Source organism: Crocuta crocuta, unplaced genomic scaffold, assembly GCF_008692635.1.
Source record: "Crocuta crocuta isolate KB4526 unplaced genomic scaffold, BGI_CrCroc_1.0 scaffold551, whole genome shotgun sequence".
NCBI classification, from domain to species: domain Eukaryota; kingdom Metazoa; phylum Chordata; class Mammalia; order Carnivora; family Hyaenidae; genus Crocuta; species Crocuta crocuta.
In genome coordinates, this window is record NW_027530969.1 from 3,024,347 (window position 1) to 3,043,970 (window position 19,624).

The window sequence follows — 19,624 nt, forward strand, 5'->3', positions numbered from 1 at the left end:
TGAACCATAGTGTGGGATTTTTCAATACTGTTTCTTATGTGTAAAAAACAAAAGAAAAATTTCTTTTTGTTTTTACTTACAAAACATAGAGAATATCTTTGTATACATACAGCGACTGGAAAGAAAGCTTATCTGAAGGGGTTGTGAATTATTTTCTTTTTTTTTTTTTTGTAGCGTTGTTGGTGGTGATGGTGGTGGTGGTGGTTGTGGTGGTGGTGGTGGTGGTTTTGTGTACTGGGGGAAGGGAGGGTTATATTTCTTGTACGCGGTGTTTACCGCAAACCAAACTTAAAGGTCCCCTTCTCAACTTGGGTCAAGATGCTCTTAGAGTGAAGACTCATACTGTAGCAACTCATAAAGGAGTGGTCCGTCTCGATACCGAATGCCTACTGCGGTGGGGGTGACATACTGCAGAATGTTAATAGTCCTTCTCAACCTCCTGTCTACAAAATGAGCATCCCAAGCCGGGTATCTCTTTCTTGGCATGTCAATCTTAATGAGGGGCCCTTCTGGTGGGTAAGGACGCCCCGACGGGGTCGGGGGCCCCATGGGTCTCACTTGGAAAACGGGCAAGCAAGTGTCAGCCGTGAGATCCTCCTGTTGTTCCGTTACGGCTCTGGTAGGCGTAACCTGGGTCCCCCGGTACCCAGGGGTCTGAGGCGCCATGGGCTCAACATCGGGGGGCAGAGGGATGCCCCAGAGCAGCTCGGCACAACAGGAGCTGGCAAAAATCTTAGCTCGTGGCCCCATGGGATGCAGCACACCGTAATATAAGAGCATCAATGCGATCCCAGCCACAAAGCTAATAAATACACAACACAGTGCTGGCACCGCATAGGAGTCAGTGGTCTCCGGGTTTCTGTAAAAATACCAAAGGAACGTCAAGGCAGCATTCTCGGTCAAGACTATTGTATAATATGCAAACATTCGATATCGAGTCCGCCCTTCCTTGACGTTAAACCAGCAGAAAATGTACACGATCCCTACCACCATGTTGAAGAGGATCTCCTCCCACTTGGACATACAGAAGTCTGTTCCGCCATGGATGATCCAGAAGGCCATGGCGCACCAGTGAACCACCACGAAGATCCCGAAGTAGAGCTGGAATATGGAAGCAAAGAGGGCAAAAGAGAGAACTCTGGATGAGATGGTGAAGAGGCGCCAGAAGAGTTGGATGAGGGCCCCTCTGTAGCTCATACTCTTCTTGTCGTCCCTGGAGTCCCGCAGCAGCTTGTGATAGGAGGCTAGCACCCAAGCCAGGGACATCAGGGAAGTCACAGAGGAGACACCTGCCAGAAAGACACAAACCCACACAGTCAAAACCTTGGACATGATGCGCGGGGCACAGCGGGGCTGCCAGTAGAGGAGACTCCCACACACACCGAGGTCTAAAGGAAGAGGGAGAAAGAAGCACACAATCAGGAACAGGCCATGGAAGTCACAGCTGTTCCCTAAACTGACAACTTTTGAGATCGACTTTTAGTTTTAAGGCCCCAATCTGGAACTGCTGGGGACCCACAAGTCAAGAGTGAAGCTGGGGCTGATGTGCCTTGCCCAGAGAGCCAAGAACTGAGGCCACTGTGGTGGTTCCTTGCATCTGCTGTTAGTCAGACAGCACGTGTTCTGTCTGAAGGGATCACAAGCTTGTGAGGGATCCTTGTCGCACACTGACATGTGACCACGATTGGTGTCCCTGTCCCCAGCAGCCTGTGCTCTCAGAAGAGCCCGTAGAAGGGATCACCAATGGTGAAGACCGACAGCTTGCTCACTGCCCCAAGTTGCACAACTATTCTCCACTGGGAAGACATCGGCATCTCTCTTGCCTTTTCATCAGCTCGCCCAACGCCTCTTAACTAAAGCTTTTGCATTAGCTTCTCCATCCACTGCCTAAGGCCACCTTGACCAAGAGCCCTGGGATTGTCTGTCCGTTTGGGTGGCTGCCTCTCTCATTCACTCCTTGCTCTCTCATTCTCACTCCATCCTTGCTGCTTTCCCCATGCCTTTTCCTCTCAGCACCCCTGCTCGTCATTTCCCTGCATTTCAGTGATACTTCAATCGCTATGGAGCAATGTTATTTATAATGCTGTCTATTTGAATTGAATCAAACTGAACACAACAAATAGTTACCAGATTCTCTCCAAATCCACCTCCAGAAACCAGTTATTAGTCAGGTATTACTATTCGATCTTCTCGCAGGCAAGACTCCCCATCACCCCTCGACTCCCTCACACGTGTTCTCTACTCCGTCCATCAGGAGCCTCCTTCACTTTTCCTTTCTCCCCAGATTTCAAAACTAAATGCAATTAAATTTGGTTGAGGTCCTGAATGCTGTCTCATCAAGAGACTCATTAAACTGCCCCAGCCCTGCAGCCTTTGATTGGTCTCTCCCTGGGCCTTGCTCACCACCCCACTCCCCTCCAAGCCCCAGTGAAGAGTCAGTCATTTTACATCCTCCCTGCATCTGCCTTCCTCACCCACCTCACAGAGCTTCCTTCCAACATTTCACAGAGATGCTCAGGTTCACAGCTTGCAGAACAATGTAGTGCAATAACAAAAACCATTATGTTGGAGTGAGCCTAGAAAAAAAACCCCAGACTGTCAACCGTTACAAGGAGTATGTGTTGTTTTCATAATAATAGCAACCAAGATTGAAAACAAACAGGGGAGAAACCATCACAATTTTGAAAGCCAATCTTGAAAACACTTCTCACGTTTCTGAAAAGTTCTGAACATGATACTTTGTGTGTCCTGTTCTGCCCTTTGTATGCACAGGGCGTTCTCACCGGCATCTGCTGAGGCCATGTGTGCTCCATAACCATGTCACAGTGGTCATGCTAACCTTTCAGAGCCTCCTGTGTTCATACTTTCTGGTGGGTTGGGACAGGGAGGAGAATGGCTGCTCTTAGGAGTCACATGATTTAGGCTGTAGGTTTCCAGAGAGCAGGGAATGTGCAATCACCTTGGCAGTCTGTGCCAGGCTTATTACGAATGCTGGAGCATCATCAGAAGGTTCCTTTTAAACATCTTTGTGACATCAACCCCTCTCTTGGTAAACTCATTTCTTGCTTTTAATAATCTTGGTGGTACAGATAACTTTTAATAATCAGATGGGAGTTCTATAGAAGCTGAATAGGAAGAAGCTTTGATTTTTTTTTGTTCCTTCTAATAAATCAGGATGTATTACTCCTCCCGTTCAAAAGAAAAACATGAGTGCCAAGCTCAAGAAGAAAGAAAATGCAGCTTATCTTTTGCCGAAGCGTGGTCTCATTCAGTCTTACTCTGGGTGTGCTTTTGAACAGACGTGGGGTTCAGAAGCAGGACAGCCCCTCAGTCTTCATCATGCTGATCTTGATATTCTGTGTGTTGTGACATTAGCCCCGTCCATGCCAAATATGAATAAACAGTAATTCAGATGTCCATCAATCTCACATAGCAAAGCTAAATACAAATAACTGTCTCTCATTATTCTATCTTCTGGTTTACCTCTGCTATTTCCAGATCTGTCCCTGTGGTTTTGAGGGCTGTGTTCTGTTTCTGCTTCACCCATCATGAAGTATTACAGAAACTTTTTCTGTCTGAGCTGACCCATACACTGCCTTGGATCTTGGTCAATGCTTCTGGAATTGTTCTCTAGAATACAGCATGAATGTTCCCCAAACATCATAAGACATTAATGCTAATTACAAGGAGGATTTGGGTTATAGTCACATGGGAGACACATCTGAGCACTCAGCTATGGGACTGCTCGTCAGCCCCAGTCTTAACTTATCTGTCCCAATTTGGTATATTGTATATCACCAAACAGAATATCCACAGGGAACTTCATGGACCATGCACTTCAACCCACTCATTCAACAGGACGGAGAAATACAGGTGTATGGGTGCCTTGCCCAAGATTACCCGACAACCACTGGCAGTAATGTTAGGCCCACAGTGCAGCTCTCTGCCTGCCTTATCACATTGGTCCCAACACTCCATTTTTTCTGCATCCTCTACCTTTGTCAGCTCTGCTCTCCAGAGACCCACCAGGTAGCACCTTTCCTGCGGTCATTTGTAATAAAGGCTATCAACCTTCTCTAATGGCAGGTGTCTATACTAACACCAAGCTGTTTGTCCTTCAGGGCCTTGAATGCCAGGCCACATCCTTGGCATTGTGCAAATGCTCTGAGTTAAAGGGAAAAGGGAAGGTAGGAACTTCTGACATTTGGCTCATGTGCAGGATGCCCAGGACAGAGGCCCTGCCCAAGACCAAAAAGAGTACATTTGTCTGAGGCCTCTCTTCTCTTCAGAGCCTGGGCATGGCAAGGGACAGGAAGGAACATGAGTGGGGGCAACATTCCATGCCAAGCCTGCCCCACTCGCTCTACTAGTAGCATTGACAAGATGGACCTTTGGAAGGGAGAATGTCTGGGTGTGTGGCTACTTTATAATTCACCACATTCACCAAAGAACTCCCTGTTCTATGCAAAGCTCCAGACACATTTTTTTTTTTTTGGGTCCAGAGTTAGTGCTGCTGATGGGCATCCTAGAGAGGAGCCCAGAAAAAACAGGCACACTTTAAGAAGCCATTTGGGAGTTGGGTTTCTTGCTGGATGCTCAACACAGAGAAATATTTGCCCTCCAAGTGCTCAAGAACCAATGGTAGAAAGCATTAGATACACTTGTTATCAACTCACCTCTAAGAAACTTGTCTGGACCCCATCTATGTATGACATTGGTACATTGGTTACACTTGGTCAAATGATTAAATGTCTCATGATTTGCCACATTTGCATCATTTCCCTGGACAAAGCTCATGGCCCCACAAACCCACAGGACTATAACAGCATCTCTTCCTTGAAGGACTGTCAGCAGAAGTTGCTTCAGGGCAGCCAGCTAATTCTGGGGGCTCAACTGGGGCAGGCGAGGGAGAGAGCTTTAGACAGATGTGCTCCCTAATAGTATACCTTACTGCTCCAGAGAACACAGCATGATTCACTGACCATGTAAATGCATTATATTATTTAGAAGAACCTTGTGGGAGGTACTTCTTATGGGATTAACTGTGTCATCCTTCCCACAAAAAAATTCATATGTCAAAGCCCTAATCCCCAGGACCTCAGAATGTGACTGCATTTGGAGATAGGGCCTTTAAAGAGGTGATTAAGTTAAATGATGTCATGAGAGGTGGCGCTAATCCAATCCAACTTGTGTTTTTATAAAAAAAGGGGATTTGGACATACAGAAACACCACGGGACATGTTCACACAGAGAAAAGGCCATGTGAGGACACAGGGAGAAGGTGGCCCTCTTCAAGCCAAGAAACGAGGCCTCTGGAGAAACCAAGCCTGTCTCCACCTTCCAGCCTCTAGAACAGTGAAGAAACAAAGGTCTGTTGTTTTAGTTACCTACTCTGTGGTATTTTATTATAGCAGCCCTAGCAAACTAATACAGTGCTCTAATTCCATTTTTTAGATGAAGAAACTTAAGATATTTTTCTTTAAAAAAAATTTTTTTTTAATGTTTATTTTGTTTTTGAGAGAGAGAGAGAGAGAGCGTGCGAGTGGGGGAGGACAGAGAGAGAGGGAGACACGGGATCCGAAGCAGGCTCCAGGCTCTGAGCTGCCAGCACAGAGCCTGACAGAGTTCAAACTCATGAACCATGAAATTAGGACCTGAGCTGAAGTTGATACCCAACCAACTGAGCCACCCAGGTGCCCCAAGACATTTTTCAAAATGCATACATCTATCAAGAAGTAGAGTCAGGATTCAAACTCACAGTCTGACTTCATTGGCCCTGAAAGTAACCACGGTACTAACAGGCCCTCCAGACATGGCTTCAGAAGGGGGCTTGGTGAGGGGACAGGAGAGAAAGTCTAAGTTCTCTGGGTACGAAGGATTTGAATCTTTTGCTGAGTGGACAAGAGGTGTAGTAGCCATGGGTATTTGAGAGAGACCTTAGATTTTGGAGATAAAAACCAAATTTGCATTCTAGTCTACCTTCGTCAGGACAGTAACATTCAAGCTACAAAGAAAGAGGTGATTCTGGTGAGATGGCTTTCCCTCTGTCAAGTGATTAATCTTCAAAGGCCTGCAGTGTATTCCATTGCAGAGGGAAGAGGTGCAAGGTTTTCCCTCACTGCTGTGGCTCACTTGAAAGATTTCTGTCTTGCCTGAGGTCAGCCCAAAAGTCAATGCTTTATCCTGGCCAAGACCCAAGCACACAGGAACTGGCCTTGGAAGGGACTTTGTGGCCCCTGGGTGAAATTCTCAGATTGGCTGGGAGCCTTGTGGTTTGCTCCCACTATGGCCTGATCAGTTTCTGCATTCCAAAGATCAGACTGGAAATTGTTAAACACCTCACGTTTGGCTGTGACAAGTTCTGGGCAGTGACCTTCACAGCTAGCTCACTTTTCTTGGTGCAGACCAGGAGGCGGGGTTTGCAGTTGGCCCCCTGAGCTGCCTGGAGCCTAGCTTTACTAGCTAGGAAGTCACCTAGCTGGAGCCTCCTAGGAGGCCATTCTCTTCGAGAAAAGCTTGGGAAAGGGGCCTTCAGATTTTGATCACTGGACCCAGGGTTTAAGATTTCCAGAAATGGAATGGCCACAGCTTACGACCAACGGAACAGAGCAAGAAAGGCTGCAATCTGCAGTTGGACACCCCTTCCCAAGGAGGGGTAGTCATTAGGGAAGGCCCAATTTGGCGGCATCAATGCAATATCCAAGGGTCACAGTCAGTTGAGATCCCACCCTCTTTGTTTCTTGTCCAAACTTCTCGAGCGTAATCTCCTTGCTCCCTTAGCACCCCTGCCTCCTGACCCCCAACTCCAACAGGGCTGACTCTCTTTGAAGTCACCATCCAATTCCTCAATACACCGTGCAGATGACTTGTCTCTCCTCTTGACTGTGTGTAACATTTGGCATTTGGAGCCTGTCCCTTCTTCACACTGGACCATTAGCAACTCCTCTAGTTATAGCATCTTTTCTTTGCTCGCCTATTACCCCCATTTTACAGGTGAGGAAACTGAGTCTGAAGTTAAGAGACTTCAGTGTGGCTGCAGACATGTTCGGAAATTACATACTCACCTAATTTGTATGGTATTGTACCCCTAGAGGTTCCCCAAACCAAGAAACATGCTCAACTGGCTATTTGTCTACCTGCATGTCAAGGTCAACATCTACCTCTTTCTACCCTCCTCTCTTCCCTGAAGCTGATGCTTGGGGGAACTCCATCAACTGTTCCTCAAATTCCCCCTGTGTATTTTCCCCACACCAAGTTCCTTTTAGATGAACAATTCTTCATTTTCCAACCTCTCTCTATCTTCCTACATTTTTAAAAATCTCAGTCTCTTCTTGGAAATTCTCCCAGGAAAAAGATGAAACAGCTGTGTGCGAGGTTCTCTAAACATTCCTGCCTGTCTCCTGTCCTCACCTCCACCCAGGAGACTTAGCAAGGAAGCAATTCAGGCAGCCACTGGGGGAACAAAACAAGCCCCACAGATGTCACCTATGAGTCAGGCCCAAAGACATTGAGTAACTTAGCCAAAGTTACACAGGTGGGAACCAAGAGCGCTAACAATGAAACTTAGGACTATCTCGCTCCTCAGGCATGATCACTGTGCTCAAGCCAGCTCATCCTGGCTTATGACATCCAATTGTTAAATTTGTAGGAATTTTGTGGGCTGGCTGATGTCATGTTGAAGGCTTGAAATAGGCATGGTGGGAATATTTACACCACAAAAATTGGCAACTGATACAAACCAGGGTTCCCCCAATTCTGCTAAGAGCTGGTTGTTAAGCATTTACCAGCATGCCACTTGGCAGATCCATTATCCTTCTTGAAGAATTTGGTGGGCCTCATTGTACATTAGATGAGCCCCATATGGCTGTCCTCTTCACTCCAACACCACACTTCTAGGCAAACCAGATGCATTACTGGCAATCAGTCAGAATTATATTTAGTAGGCTTGATGTGAAAGCAACAAAGGAAATAATCGCCTTTTTAAAATTTTACTAAAAACACATTCATGGTAAATAATTTAAGATCTGACCATTTTCTTCCCATTCCAGTCATTTTCAAGCATTGACACCCTTGTTTTCATCACATTTCTCCCATCCAAGTACTAATCAGGCCCGACCCTGCTTAGCTTCTAAGATAAGACGAGATCCGACGCGTTCAGGGTGGTCATCACATTTCTGTATTTGGATAGAGTGTGACTCCTATATGAGGTTACCACATGGGGTGACCTTAAGACACCCTTGATATTTCCAGACTGACCCTTAGGAAGAGTCAAAATAGAAGATGGCATCCACCATCTGTGGATGTAACCCTCAGGATTGACAGATGTTTGTGGCTGAGTTAATGTGGAAAAACCCAAGGGCAATCAAAGTGGCCTGATATAAACACAGGAAGGGAAGACTGGAAGGTCTCAGGAAAGCTGACATCTGAGAAACCATACCATACCATACCCTGGCTGAAGAAAAAGCTCTTTAACATCAGAGGGATGGGACAAAGAGGACAGAAACAAAATTCGGCCACTACAGAGGTAATCTCTATTGTAGAACATCGTCTTACCATGGTTTATAGGAAATATCTCTTTATTACCTCTGTATCCAGGCTGATAGTCATCTGCTAATCTCTAATAAAGATTTCAATAACAATGATATCTTCCCTTTACTGAACAGGTACCTTGGCCCAGACTCTATGCTAAGCATGTGACAGATATTAACTCAACTATTCTTCCTACAAATAGATCTGAAGCAGGGCACTGATTTGAAGATTGGGGAGACTAAGGCTCACAGGCTAAGGAAATTTTCCATATCAGGTAGTTAAGAAATCGTAGAACTAAGATTTCAACACAGACTCCAAAACTCAGACTCCTTAAAAAAATAAAAGTTTTTAATATATTTTACATATACATATAATATATATATATATTATATTGTCTTTCTCCAGCTGGAGAAATATATATTATATATATATATATGTATATATATTTACTTACTTTTGAAGGGGGTAGGGGCAGAGAGAGAGGGAGACAGAGAATCTCAAGCAGGCTCCAGGCTCCAGGCTCCATGCTGTGAGCACTGAGCCTGACACAAGGCTCAAACTCATAAACAGTGAGATCATGACCTGAGCCAAAGTTGGACACTTAACTGACTGAGCCACTGAGGTTCCCCAATCAGATTCCTTTTTTAAACTCCAGGATAGGTATGTCTCCTCATCCATAACCACAGATTAATGAATGAACATTTAGATTTATACATCAATTTCTTATCAATTTGGTTACTGTGTGGCAGCCCTCTGATCATCTCTGTGAGCACTGAAAAAGTCAAGTTTGTGGGTCTGCCTAACTGAGGACTCACCCCTGAAAGGCCTTGTCTGGGTATCCCAGTATGTGCAAAAGCAGTGACATCTCTATTCCATGTTGTAATGGCTTCCTAACTCATTACCCTGTATCTGCCCTTGTCCCAGAAATCTATTCATTATATAGCCAAGTGACTAAGCTAAAGTATGCCCCTCTGCATGGCCTTCCAGGCACAAGAGGCTGTCAGTGGTCCCTGATTTTCAGCACCTTTCTCATGGGAAGATATGCATTCCTGCCCTACTGAGCTCCGGTTCCCACCTATGGCTTGCTCTGACCAGGGAAACATGAGCAGAAGTATGTGTGTCACTTCCAAGTGGGAGGCCAGGCTCTCCCATGCTCCAAGAACAGGCCGCTCCACCCGCAACCTGTGATAGACATATTGCAACAAACAGGAAATGAGTCAGCATTTTAAGCCACCGGAATTGTTGGAGTATTCTCCATTACAGCATGGCTAGCCTATCCGGATGGACATGCCATCTTGTTCAGTGTTAATGGCATGGTGGATCCTTTTAAAAGCCTTCAGGGCCCTATATGATACAGCCTGGGAGTTACAAGTGTAACCTGTCAGTTCCTTCTTGTGCCTTTCAGTAATTCCCTTCTGTAGTGGGTGCAAATCTAAGTTCCTTTCATGGCATCAGGCTTTCATGCAAAGCCCTACATGAGACAGCTCCTTGTTCTCTCTAGGGGGTCACCTCCCACCAGCTCCTCACATCCCCTCAGTTCCAGGTGTCCACCTGGCATATCCCCAAACTCAGGGCACACGCACTTGCTCTTCCTCTGCCTGAAATGTCATTCTCCCAGATATCCAAGTGCCTCATGGAGCCCTTAACTCAAAGATCAGCTTCTCAGTGGGGCCATCCTTGACCATCACACTGAAAACTGCAACTCCCCCCACCACCAGCGTTTCCTCCCACTTTCCATGCTTTATTTCCTACCTTAGCATTTCTCCCACCACCTTGATAGACTTTATCTCTTACTCTCTTACTTCCTTTCTTATGTTTATTTATTTTTGAGAGAAAGAGAGAAAAATAGTGAGCACGAGTGGGGAAGGGGCAGAGAGAGAGGGAGATGGAAGATCCAAAACCAGCTCTGTGCTGGCAGCAGTGAGCCCCATGTGGGGCTCCAACTCATGAACTGAGACATCAGCCCCCGGGCCAAAATCAGATGCTCAACCTACTGAGCCACCCAGGTACCTCCCCTCCTCGCTTTACCCAAATGTTCCAAGGGCAGGGCAGCTTTTTTGTCTGGTCCTTCTGAAACTATGTACAAAATTGTGTGGGTATTTTTCTCATAAAATGGCCCACAGTATCCTCCGATTTCAAAGTGGACCCATAGGGAAAGGGCCTCTGACCCCACCAGCCATCACAAGTGCCCACCTCTAGCCCTAGACGTGGGAGAGGAAAATTCCCTGGGAGCCAACATTTATCCCTTCATCCTTCAAGAAGAAATTCTTTTTTTTTTTAATTTTTTTTTAATGTTTTATTTATTTCTAGGAGAGAGAGAGAGCGTGAGCAGGGGAGGGTCAGAGAGAGAGGGAGTCACAGACTCTGAAACAGGCTCCAGGCTCTGAGCTGACAGTCAGCACAGAGCCCGACGCGGGGCTCGAACCCACGAACCGCGAGATCATGACCTGAGCGAAAGTCGGACGCTTAACCGACTAAGCCACCCAGGCGCCCCAAGAAGAAATTCTTAAAGGGAGAAGAGAGAGATGAAGAGGAAATGAACATTTATTAAATGCTTCCCATGTATTAGGCATTATGAACCATACTTTGTACATGTTACTTCATTTAACCCTGACAATAATCTCGTAAAATGTCTACTGGTGCCCCATTTTACCAACGAGGCAACCAAAGCTCAGAGAGGTAAAAGGATTTGCCTGAGATTCCTGCATAAAGCATGTCCTTTTATTCTCACGCTTTAATGTCTGGGGCCCTGCTGACACCTGGGAATGGCAAGCAACTGGTGCCCTTCCATGTAAACCAACCAATCCAGAGGGGCCACATTCAGCCCCAAATACCCATAATCATCCAATTAACAGCAGGACAAAGGTCCTCAACAGTGGTGATTTTGCCCCCACCTCACACTGGGGACATGTGGCAATGTCACAACTCTGGGTATGAGTGCTATTGGCATTTAGTGGGCAGCGGGCAGGGGTGCTGCTAAAGATTCTACAATGCATAGGACAGCCCCCCAACACACTGTGAAGACTTGTTGGGCCCCGGGTACAGTGCTGCTGAGGCTGAAAAGCCCTGTGGTAGCGTATTCCTATTTCCTCAATATTTTCAGTAAGTCAAAAAACCAACTGTGAACTTGGGTGTGTCTAGTAGCTGGAGATTGAAGCTTTTTAGAGAGTTCTCCCTGAGAAGTGACTATCCTGGAAGAGGTCCGTGGGGTAATAGACAATGACACTGGGAGAGGCTGTGAGAACAGCATCAGTCTGATATCTATATGACGAGTCTTTTCTGAGCAGCACAGCATGAGCTTGCAGTCAGTCTGGAAACATGGTGGACCACACTAAGGTAGCAGAATGCCCCTCAAGAAGCTTCAAGGTCAAGCGTTGATATTTAAAGGATTCAGCAGGAGGAAAGCTAGAGCCAGCCCTCTGCTTTGCTTGTCTCTTCTTTCTAAGATGCTCTCAGCACTGTCAAAACATTATCTTCACAGCCAGCTGGAGAAAGACAAACTTTAGAGATTCTAGAACAAATGTCAGCCACTCAGCTGGTGTAGCACAGAACTCACAGATGCCTAGATCCCGGCTGGCCTGGAACACATGGTGAAGAAGGCCATCTGCCATCACTGGAAAGTTCCAGTAAATCCCTTCTCATTGAAGAGCAAATGGCCAAAGAGGCTCAATGCCCTAATGCTCCCAGAATGAGTGCATTTTAACCCAGGTCACGAATGCTCTAGAAAGGACACGGGCCCTGGTACAGACAGATCTGGGCTTAGCATATTGTTTGTGAACCATGGGTAAAAGTGTGAATTTGGAGTATTCAATAAGCTATGAATATAAAACATACAGGCACATCTTTGATATATATACATGCTATAATATATATTCATATACCTATATATAGTGTGAATATATCCATATATCTATATATAGAAAAAAGAATATATATAGTGTAAATACACGTATTGAACACATACTGCGTATTCCATGGTACCAAAGATGTGCCTACATGATAGTTATGTCAACAATGTTGAATCCCAGGGCTCAGAAGACATGTCAGTAAGGCCTACTTCCTGGAGCTGCTGTTCAGGTACGATAGCCTGATAAATGGAAAGTGCTTTGGAAATTGTAAAATGCCTCATGTGCATTAACTCTTAATAAGTTTTGGGTTATTGTTGTTGTTTGTTTGTTTTGGGGTTTTTTTGTTTGCTTTTTGTTTTTTGGAGAGAGAGAGAAAGAGTGCTTGAGTGGAGGAAGGGCGGGAGAGAGAGAGAGAGAGAGAGAGAGAGAGAATCCCAAACAGGCTCCGTGTCAGCACAGAGACCGACACAGTCTGATCCCACCATCCTGGGATCATGACCTGAGCTGAAATCAAGAGCCTCAACTGACTGATCCACCCAGGTGCCCTAGCTCGTATTAAGTTTTGATATTACTGATAGTAAATTGAATTAACAGCCAAGTCGGAGGGGGCAGAAAGCTTCAACATGGAACTGGAGTGGCTTTAGAGACTGCCCAGCTCAGCTTCCTAGCTTTGTTTTGGGTTTCGAAAAAGCTAGGACTTCAAGTTTTTGAATTTTGCCATGGGATGTCAAAAGTGCTGTTCCTGGCCTGTTTGGAATCTTACAGGAAGAGATGAGACTTCTCCCGGCAAAGTTCACTGTAGCCTCCTCGTCCTGTCCCCTGACCCTTCAGAAACCTGATGGTGCAGGGGCTGCAGGCTTTGCGTAGGAGGGGACTTGGAAAGTTATAGCCATTTAGAAGCTGATAAAATCTTTTTGTTTTATTTAATTTTTAATTTCTTAATGTTTATTGATTTTTGAGGAGGGGGAGAGTGAGAGAGATAGTGAGCAGTAGGGGCAAAGAAAGAGGGAGACACAGAATCCAAAGCAGACTCCAGATTCTGAGCTGTCAGCACAGAGCCTGATGCAGGGCTTGAATCCACGAAGTGAGAGATCGTGACCTGAGCTGAAGTGGGACACTTAACCGACTGAGCCATCCAGGTGCCCCTGAGCTGATAAAATCTTTTTAAAAGGCTGAGGGCCGGGGTGGATGCTACCTCCTGTGACGAGGGATAAGATATGGTTGCCAAAGCCCTAGAAATTCTGTCAGCCCAAATGGTCTTGGGTTCCTTTATCTGGGGCCACTGAGGCCCTGAGGATCACAGGCCTTGATTAATTGGACAAAATGATGGCAGAAGCTCAGGAGGAGTAAGGGGCGCCAGGTGGCTCTCAGATGCTCTTTAGTTCCATGGCAGCTTAGGTGGGCAATTTGGCAGAAGGATGCAGGACTGCTGAGCAGGTGAGGTTGGTGCGTGCCTGTGTGGGGCTGACTTGGGAGCGGTCCTGGCCCCTTAGCTCAAATTCTCCATGGTCAGTGGTCCTGGATGAGAAAAGCCTTCCAGGTGAAATGACGTGGTCTAATCAGAGAGTTGCTGAGGATGGCAGCAATGTGTGCCTCCCATGGTAGGCAGTAGAAATACTCGCCACCATTGTCCGAGTGCCTCCTCTGTGCCAAGAACAAATGCATTTCACTTCCTCCTGACAAAACCTCTCTGAGGCAGGAGCTATGAGCGGTGCTTTATAGATGAGAACCCCCAAGGCTCAAAGAGGTGAAGGCCTTGTTGGAAAGGATGCAGCTCCTATGTGCAGAGCAGGTGTGTGAAGCCAGCCTATGAGGTCCATGCTGGGAGCTTTCTACACTGCAAAATAGGAGCAGCACCTTGTCTTTTAAGTGACGGTCGCAGGAGACCACCATGTGGACAAACAATAGAGGACTCAATGTGCTGGGCTGTCACTGGTGACGGGTGAAGGGTAAAGGAAATGACAGGGCTCCCATGTTGTCATAGGTAGGCAGATTTTCCAACTGGAAGGCTCCTCAACTCCAGGGTCTGACAGCTTGGGGTGTATGGGGTCTGAATGCACAAGAAGGCCTAGAATTAATAGAGGGCTCAGCTCTCCTCCAGGCAGCTTTAGACCCATCTTTACCTCAGGTTGGCCTTAGAGTGAATGCCACAGCCTAGAACTCCCCCTGATGTCCTGACCGGCCTTGCGTCTCCAACTGGGTCTAGACTTGAAGAGGTCCCTGGGGGTAAATCTTACAGATGAAAAAGTTGAGGCTCAGAGCAAGTGATTCACCCGTAACCATGCAGGAAGTGGAACAGCCTATGGAGGTCACCCCTGGGGGTTTCCTTCTCAGGGTCTCTGCCATTCTGTCCCTCCCCAGTGGTGAGAGATGGTGACACAGAAAGGCATTGCTTGTAGAACTCGTGGGCTTTCTTTCCTTGAAAATCTTAAGGAATAGAAAAGATCTTTTGAAGATCACTTAACTGCAGTCTTTTCCTGGAGCTCGAAGTTCCCGCGAGGCTTAGAGTTTGCAATTGTCTCTAATGTGAATGTAAAGCCTAATTAAAGATCGCTACTGCCCTAATTTCACTTTTCCCTTCCTTGCAGTCATGGGCTACTGGGTCTGAAAGGGTCTTCAGGAGTCCCTCCTGCCCTCACTCACTCTGGGCATTAGCCAGGCCCAGAGAAGATGGAGGTTGCAGGGATTTGCCTGGGATCACAGCCGACTCACCACCTAGGGTGACCCTTTTCCCTATGCAGGGAAACCCAGGGAAGACCTGACATGGGGGCAGCTCTGAAAGGGGGGGACTGTCTTTGTGGAGCAATGGACACATTCTCAGATGAATTGGAGTGATTTTAACAACTCTGTGAATATACTAATGTAAGTGATTTGTACACTTCATTTAGGTGAACTGTACGGTATGTAAACTGTATCTTAATAAAGCTATTTAAATATTTTTATTTTTTCTTTTTGGTTTATTTATTTACTTGAGAGAGAAAGAGAGAGTGTGCACACAGGAAGGGCAGAGAGAGAGGGAGAGAGAGAATCCCAAGCTGGCTCCGCATTGTTAGTGCAGACTCTGACATGGGCTTAAACTCACAAACTGAGATCATGACCTGAGCCAAGATCAAGCATCAGGGGCTTAACTGACCGAACCACCCAGGCGCTCTATTTAAACATTTTCTAAAAAAGAATAAGGAACAATTCTGCAGTCAGGACCTCTGGGCAAGGGTAAATTATAGAAGCAGCTGAGAGACCCATCTCAGCCGACCATTGGAGGCACTCTCTTAGCTCAAGCCCTTTGCCCTTGGCTGTCCCCTCTTCCTGACACACTTCCTTCCAAAACCTATGGCGCTGGCTCCCTCCTACCCTCACATCTGTGGTCAGGGGTCAACTTATCCAGGGAACTTTCCCCACACCTCACTATAAACTGCCCATGGCTCTGCTCCACTCTCATTTCTCTGCAACATCATCTCCCTTAGTGCCCATCATTTTCTAATATAGAAAATAAAATACTTGTTTTGTTCATTGTTTGCCTCTCCCTACCAAAAAGGTAAGCTTTGTGAGGACAGGGCTTTCTGGTGTGTTTTTTTGTTTTTTTATGGCTCTATGGGTCCCTAGCTCCTAGAACCATCCTTGGCACATTGTAGGTGCTTAATAGTTACAAGTGAATAAATGGCCCAATTATAGTTACCGCTTAGGCTTTTGAATCTGCATCCCTTAGAGGGATGCAGTTCAACCCTGTGAGGTTGAACTGGTCAGCCTGTGAGTGCTCAGGAAGCCTGCCTTGAGTCCCTCTGTGTTTTAGCAATTTGACACACAAACATTTCCAGGTGGCCACTTGCTATTTCATTTGTGGTAACTCTAATGAAATCAGTTTAGTTTGCCTTTCTCATATATTTTTCTGCTGCTCTAAGAAGTCTCCTTTATATGTACATACTAAATTGTCTTTTGCACTTAAAATTTGAACTTAAGAGGCTAGATTTCACACACAATGTTCCTACTACAATTAAGGGAGAGAGAGTAAAGGACTTTGCCTCTTTTTTTCTCTTGCTGGTTGTTAGGGGCAATCTCAGTCAGGGCCTCAGAACTATAGTCAGATTCAAGGTGGGTTGTGCACTGAAAGGGTTTAGGTTTCTGCTTAAAATGCTTTCAAATTCTGTTTGAAAGCATAAGGCTTTAATGTGCTGTTTAACAAGGAGCCATTGGTTCTCGAAGCAGGACAGTGCTCTGGAGTTGGCTGGTCAGGGAACCCTGTGCGCAGACACCAAGCAGATGTTGCATAGGAGAGAAGGAGGACATCTCCTCAAAAGGAACACAGGAAACAGCTGGAGAGAGGCCGTTGTGGGGGAACTGGGAGAGACCAAGTTTGGGTTCTGGCTGGAGAAGGCAGTCATACCTGTGTGACTCTCTTAATTTCAGTTATAGGTGAGGATACAAGACAGCCAGGAGATGGGAGTCAACAGGGGCTATTGTACATCTTTTCCTTTCTTTATATGCTCCTGGTTAAGACACGGACATGAGATAAGAGGCCTAGAAATTGCCATCAAAGGCTGGAAGACCTCTGTACCAACTTGGTCTGAAACCCTGGACTCCAACTCAGCACAGGAATGAGCTAGGGTGAGGGGCCCTATCCTCTGGTAAGCAATGAGGGGCATGGAAGGTCCCTATGGCTCTGGGCAAGGCAATTCATTATCCAATTTGTTTGATGCAGTGGGCTGGTTGTTTTAACAGCCAGTTTTACTTCTTGGTAATGAGAAAACAGAGTGGGAAATTCATAGCTCTGGTGTAGATCTATCACCTTCAGGCCACACAATCAGATTACCATCACTTTTTGGGTGGCAGGCTCACCTAATTTTAACCAGAATCCTAAATGATCAAGGAATTAACTTTTGTGTCCCAGGCATAGAAAGTGACAGCTAATGTCCATACAAATGGGACTGAAATGCATTTTTTCAAATAAGTGAAAAGAAACCTACCACGAAGAGGGACATGGAAGTTTTCCATTGTGGGAGGAAGACGGAGGGGTGGGCTATTTAAGCCATCTGACAGCTAAGAAGCAGCCCTCTGGGATTTCCCTTCACCTGAAAGCTCAAACCAGGTAGCTTGGTCCCTCACATGGAAAGGAAAGTTGATCAGTGAGATTGATGCTGGACAAGTTTCCTCTGGGGTGCATTTCTTCCTCACTCAGGAAAGGAGGAAGTGTTTTAGGAACTAGCAGCTGCAGACAAATGCCCAAGACAGTTTAGCTCAAAAGAAGCAGAGAAACAGGAATGAACACTTGCCTTTGTGAATCTCTGAGATGCAGTCAGGGCTCTTGCTAGAAAAAGAAGTAAGTGAGAAGCTAAAGTACAAGTCACTAGAAGGGCTTTGATGTAAGAGAAGCCAGCAGGGAAGTTAAGAAAGAAGACTATTATGGAGGTTAACACCAAAGAAACAGAAAGAAAAGGCCCTAATTGGATCTCAGAACTCAGCATTTGTTTAAAAGAAAACCAGGGTCTAAAGACAGGGTTTAATATATATTTTCTCATACTTCCTTGTCTTAGGAAAGATGTTTGTTTTTATATAACTCTGGGCCTAGATACCATGGTTATTGATGGTTAGGTGGGGGGTAGGAAAACCTACCCGGCTGAGGCTTGGTATTTGAACTACATTCTATAGATGCCATGCTACCATCTCAACCACTTGAGATCTTGGACCCATTCCCTCACCCCTTGATCAGGCCAAGCTTAGCTCCATGGTAAGACAGCAAGTCTTCACCCTGCATGCCTAGTAGAGAAGGCATACACAAAATGCTCTGGCAAATTGAGAACACTTTCAAAAAGCTAACCCCTGAGCAGAAATTTCAGGGGCAAGAAGCAGCAGTAGCATCTTCTGCCCTTGTCAGTATAATTGCATCTAAGGTACATAAACGCACACACACATACAAAATGGAGCTGATGGGTCCACAGTGCATATCAGCCTCTGCTCCCTCCCTGCATCAGTAACTGCTTCCCCAAGAACCCACGTTAAGCCTGTCTCTTCAAGACTCAGACACAGCAGTCCTTGCTATTGGAGCCCAACTACCTAGGTAAAGATCCAGCTCTATTGCTTACAGCCTTGTGGTTGCCTCGTGCTGTTACTTAAAGTCTCTGGGCCTCAGTATCATCACTTACAAAATGGGAGCAATCAAAAGTATCCACCATTGGGTTGCCAGGGGACTTTAATGGGTTAACACATGTAAACCTCTTTAACTAGTCTCTGGCACACAGTGGAGTGCCCCAAAAGTCTTAACCGGCATTGCTAGCATCATCCTCATCACTACCACAATCTATCCCCACACTTGCTGCAATACACCCTATGCTCTAGGTGCCCAGGACCACTCACTCCATGTCTATTCTTTGCTCTCCCAGGTGTCCATTTCTTGGTGCCTATGGTTTCCCTGTCCATAAGAGACCCCAAAATTCTCTTTCAGGCAAGCTCCTTTTCATCCATCAAGATCCAGATCAAATGGTACCTACTCTCTCATGCTCCCAGAAACAGCTATATATCCCTCCTCTGTATATACACCTATCACAGAATTTAAAATGTGCTGCACCAGACCATAAACTCCTGAAGGGCAGATGTCTTTGCAAGCCCATTCCCAACACAGCACCTGGCCTGTGGTAGGTATCTGACAAGGGGTGGTGGTGTGATGCCAGGAAAAAGTGGTCAGCAGAGCCCTACTTATAGGATAACTCCTCAGTGTGCACTTAACCAAAAAAGGCAGACTCAGGTATTATGTGGGTGCAAGGGGCCCACCCCCGACCCCCTGCCAATGTTCACATGGAAGAATCAGAAAAACCTAGAAGTAAGGAAAAGAGATAGAGCTACTAATTCTTGATCCAGTCACCCAAACCTGTTCCCCCATAAGGTCTCTTCTGTCTATACATATCCAATGAGAAACTACCAACTTTCTGTCTATCACTGCCAGTTCTAGTAAGTCTAATTAGTTCAATCTTCAGAACAGCCCTCAAATTCATGCACTTGGTATCATTTCCCAAATGCTCTCTACCCCATGATTTCATCCCTGGATCTCTTAGCTCAGCTCTTGCTCTCCTCCCTGAAGAGCAGCAAAGGGGATCTTCTTTTTTTTTTTTTTAATGTTTTTATTTATTTCTAGGAGAGAGAGAGAGAGACAGCGTGAGCAGGGCAGGGTCAGAGAGAGAGGGAGTCACAGACTGAAACAGCCTCCAGGCTCTGAGCTGGCAGTCAGCACAGAGCCCGACGCGAGGCCCGAACCCACG

General features: G+C 46.1%; 1 protein-coding gene across 1 annotated transcript in view; it reads right to left on the reverse strand.

Moving 5' to 3' along the window:
- Nucleotides 1-324: 324 nt before the first annotated feature.
- Nucleotides 325-19,624, reverse strand: part of XKR6 (XK related 6) — a 383,867-nt gene continuing 364,567 nt past the window's right edge. Inside the window, 1 exon segment of the mRNA XM_077769740.1 lies at nucleotides 325-1,289. Coding sequence (XP_077625866.1) covers nucleotides 325-1,289 — 965 coding nt within the window.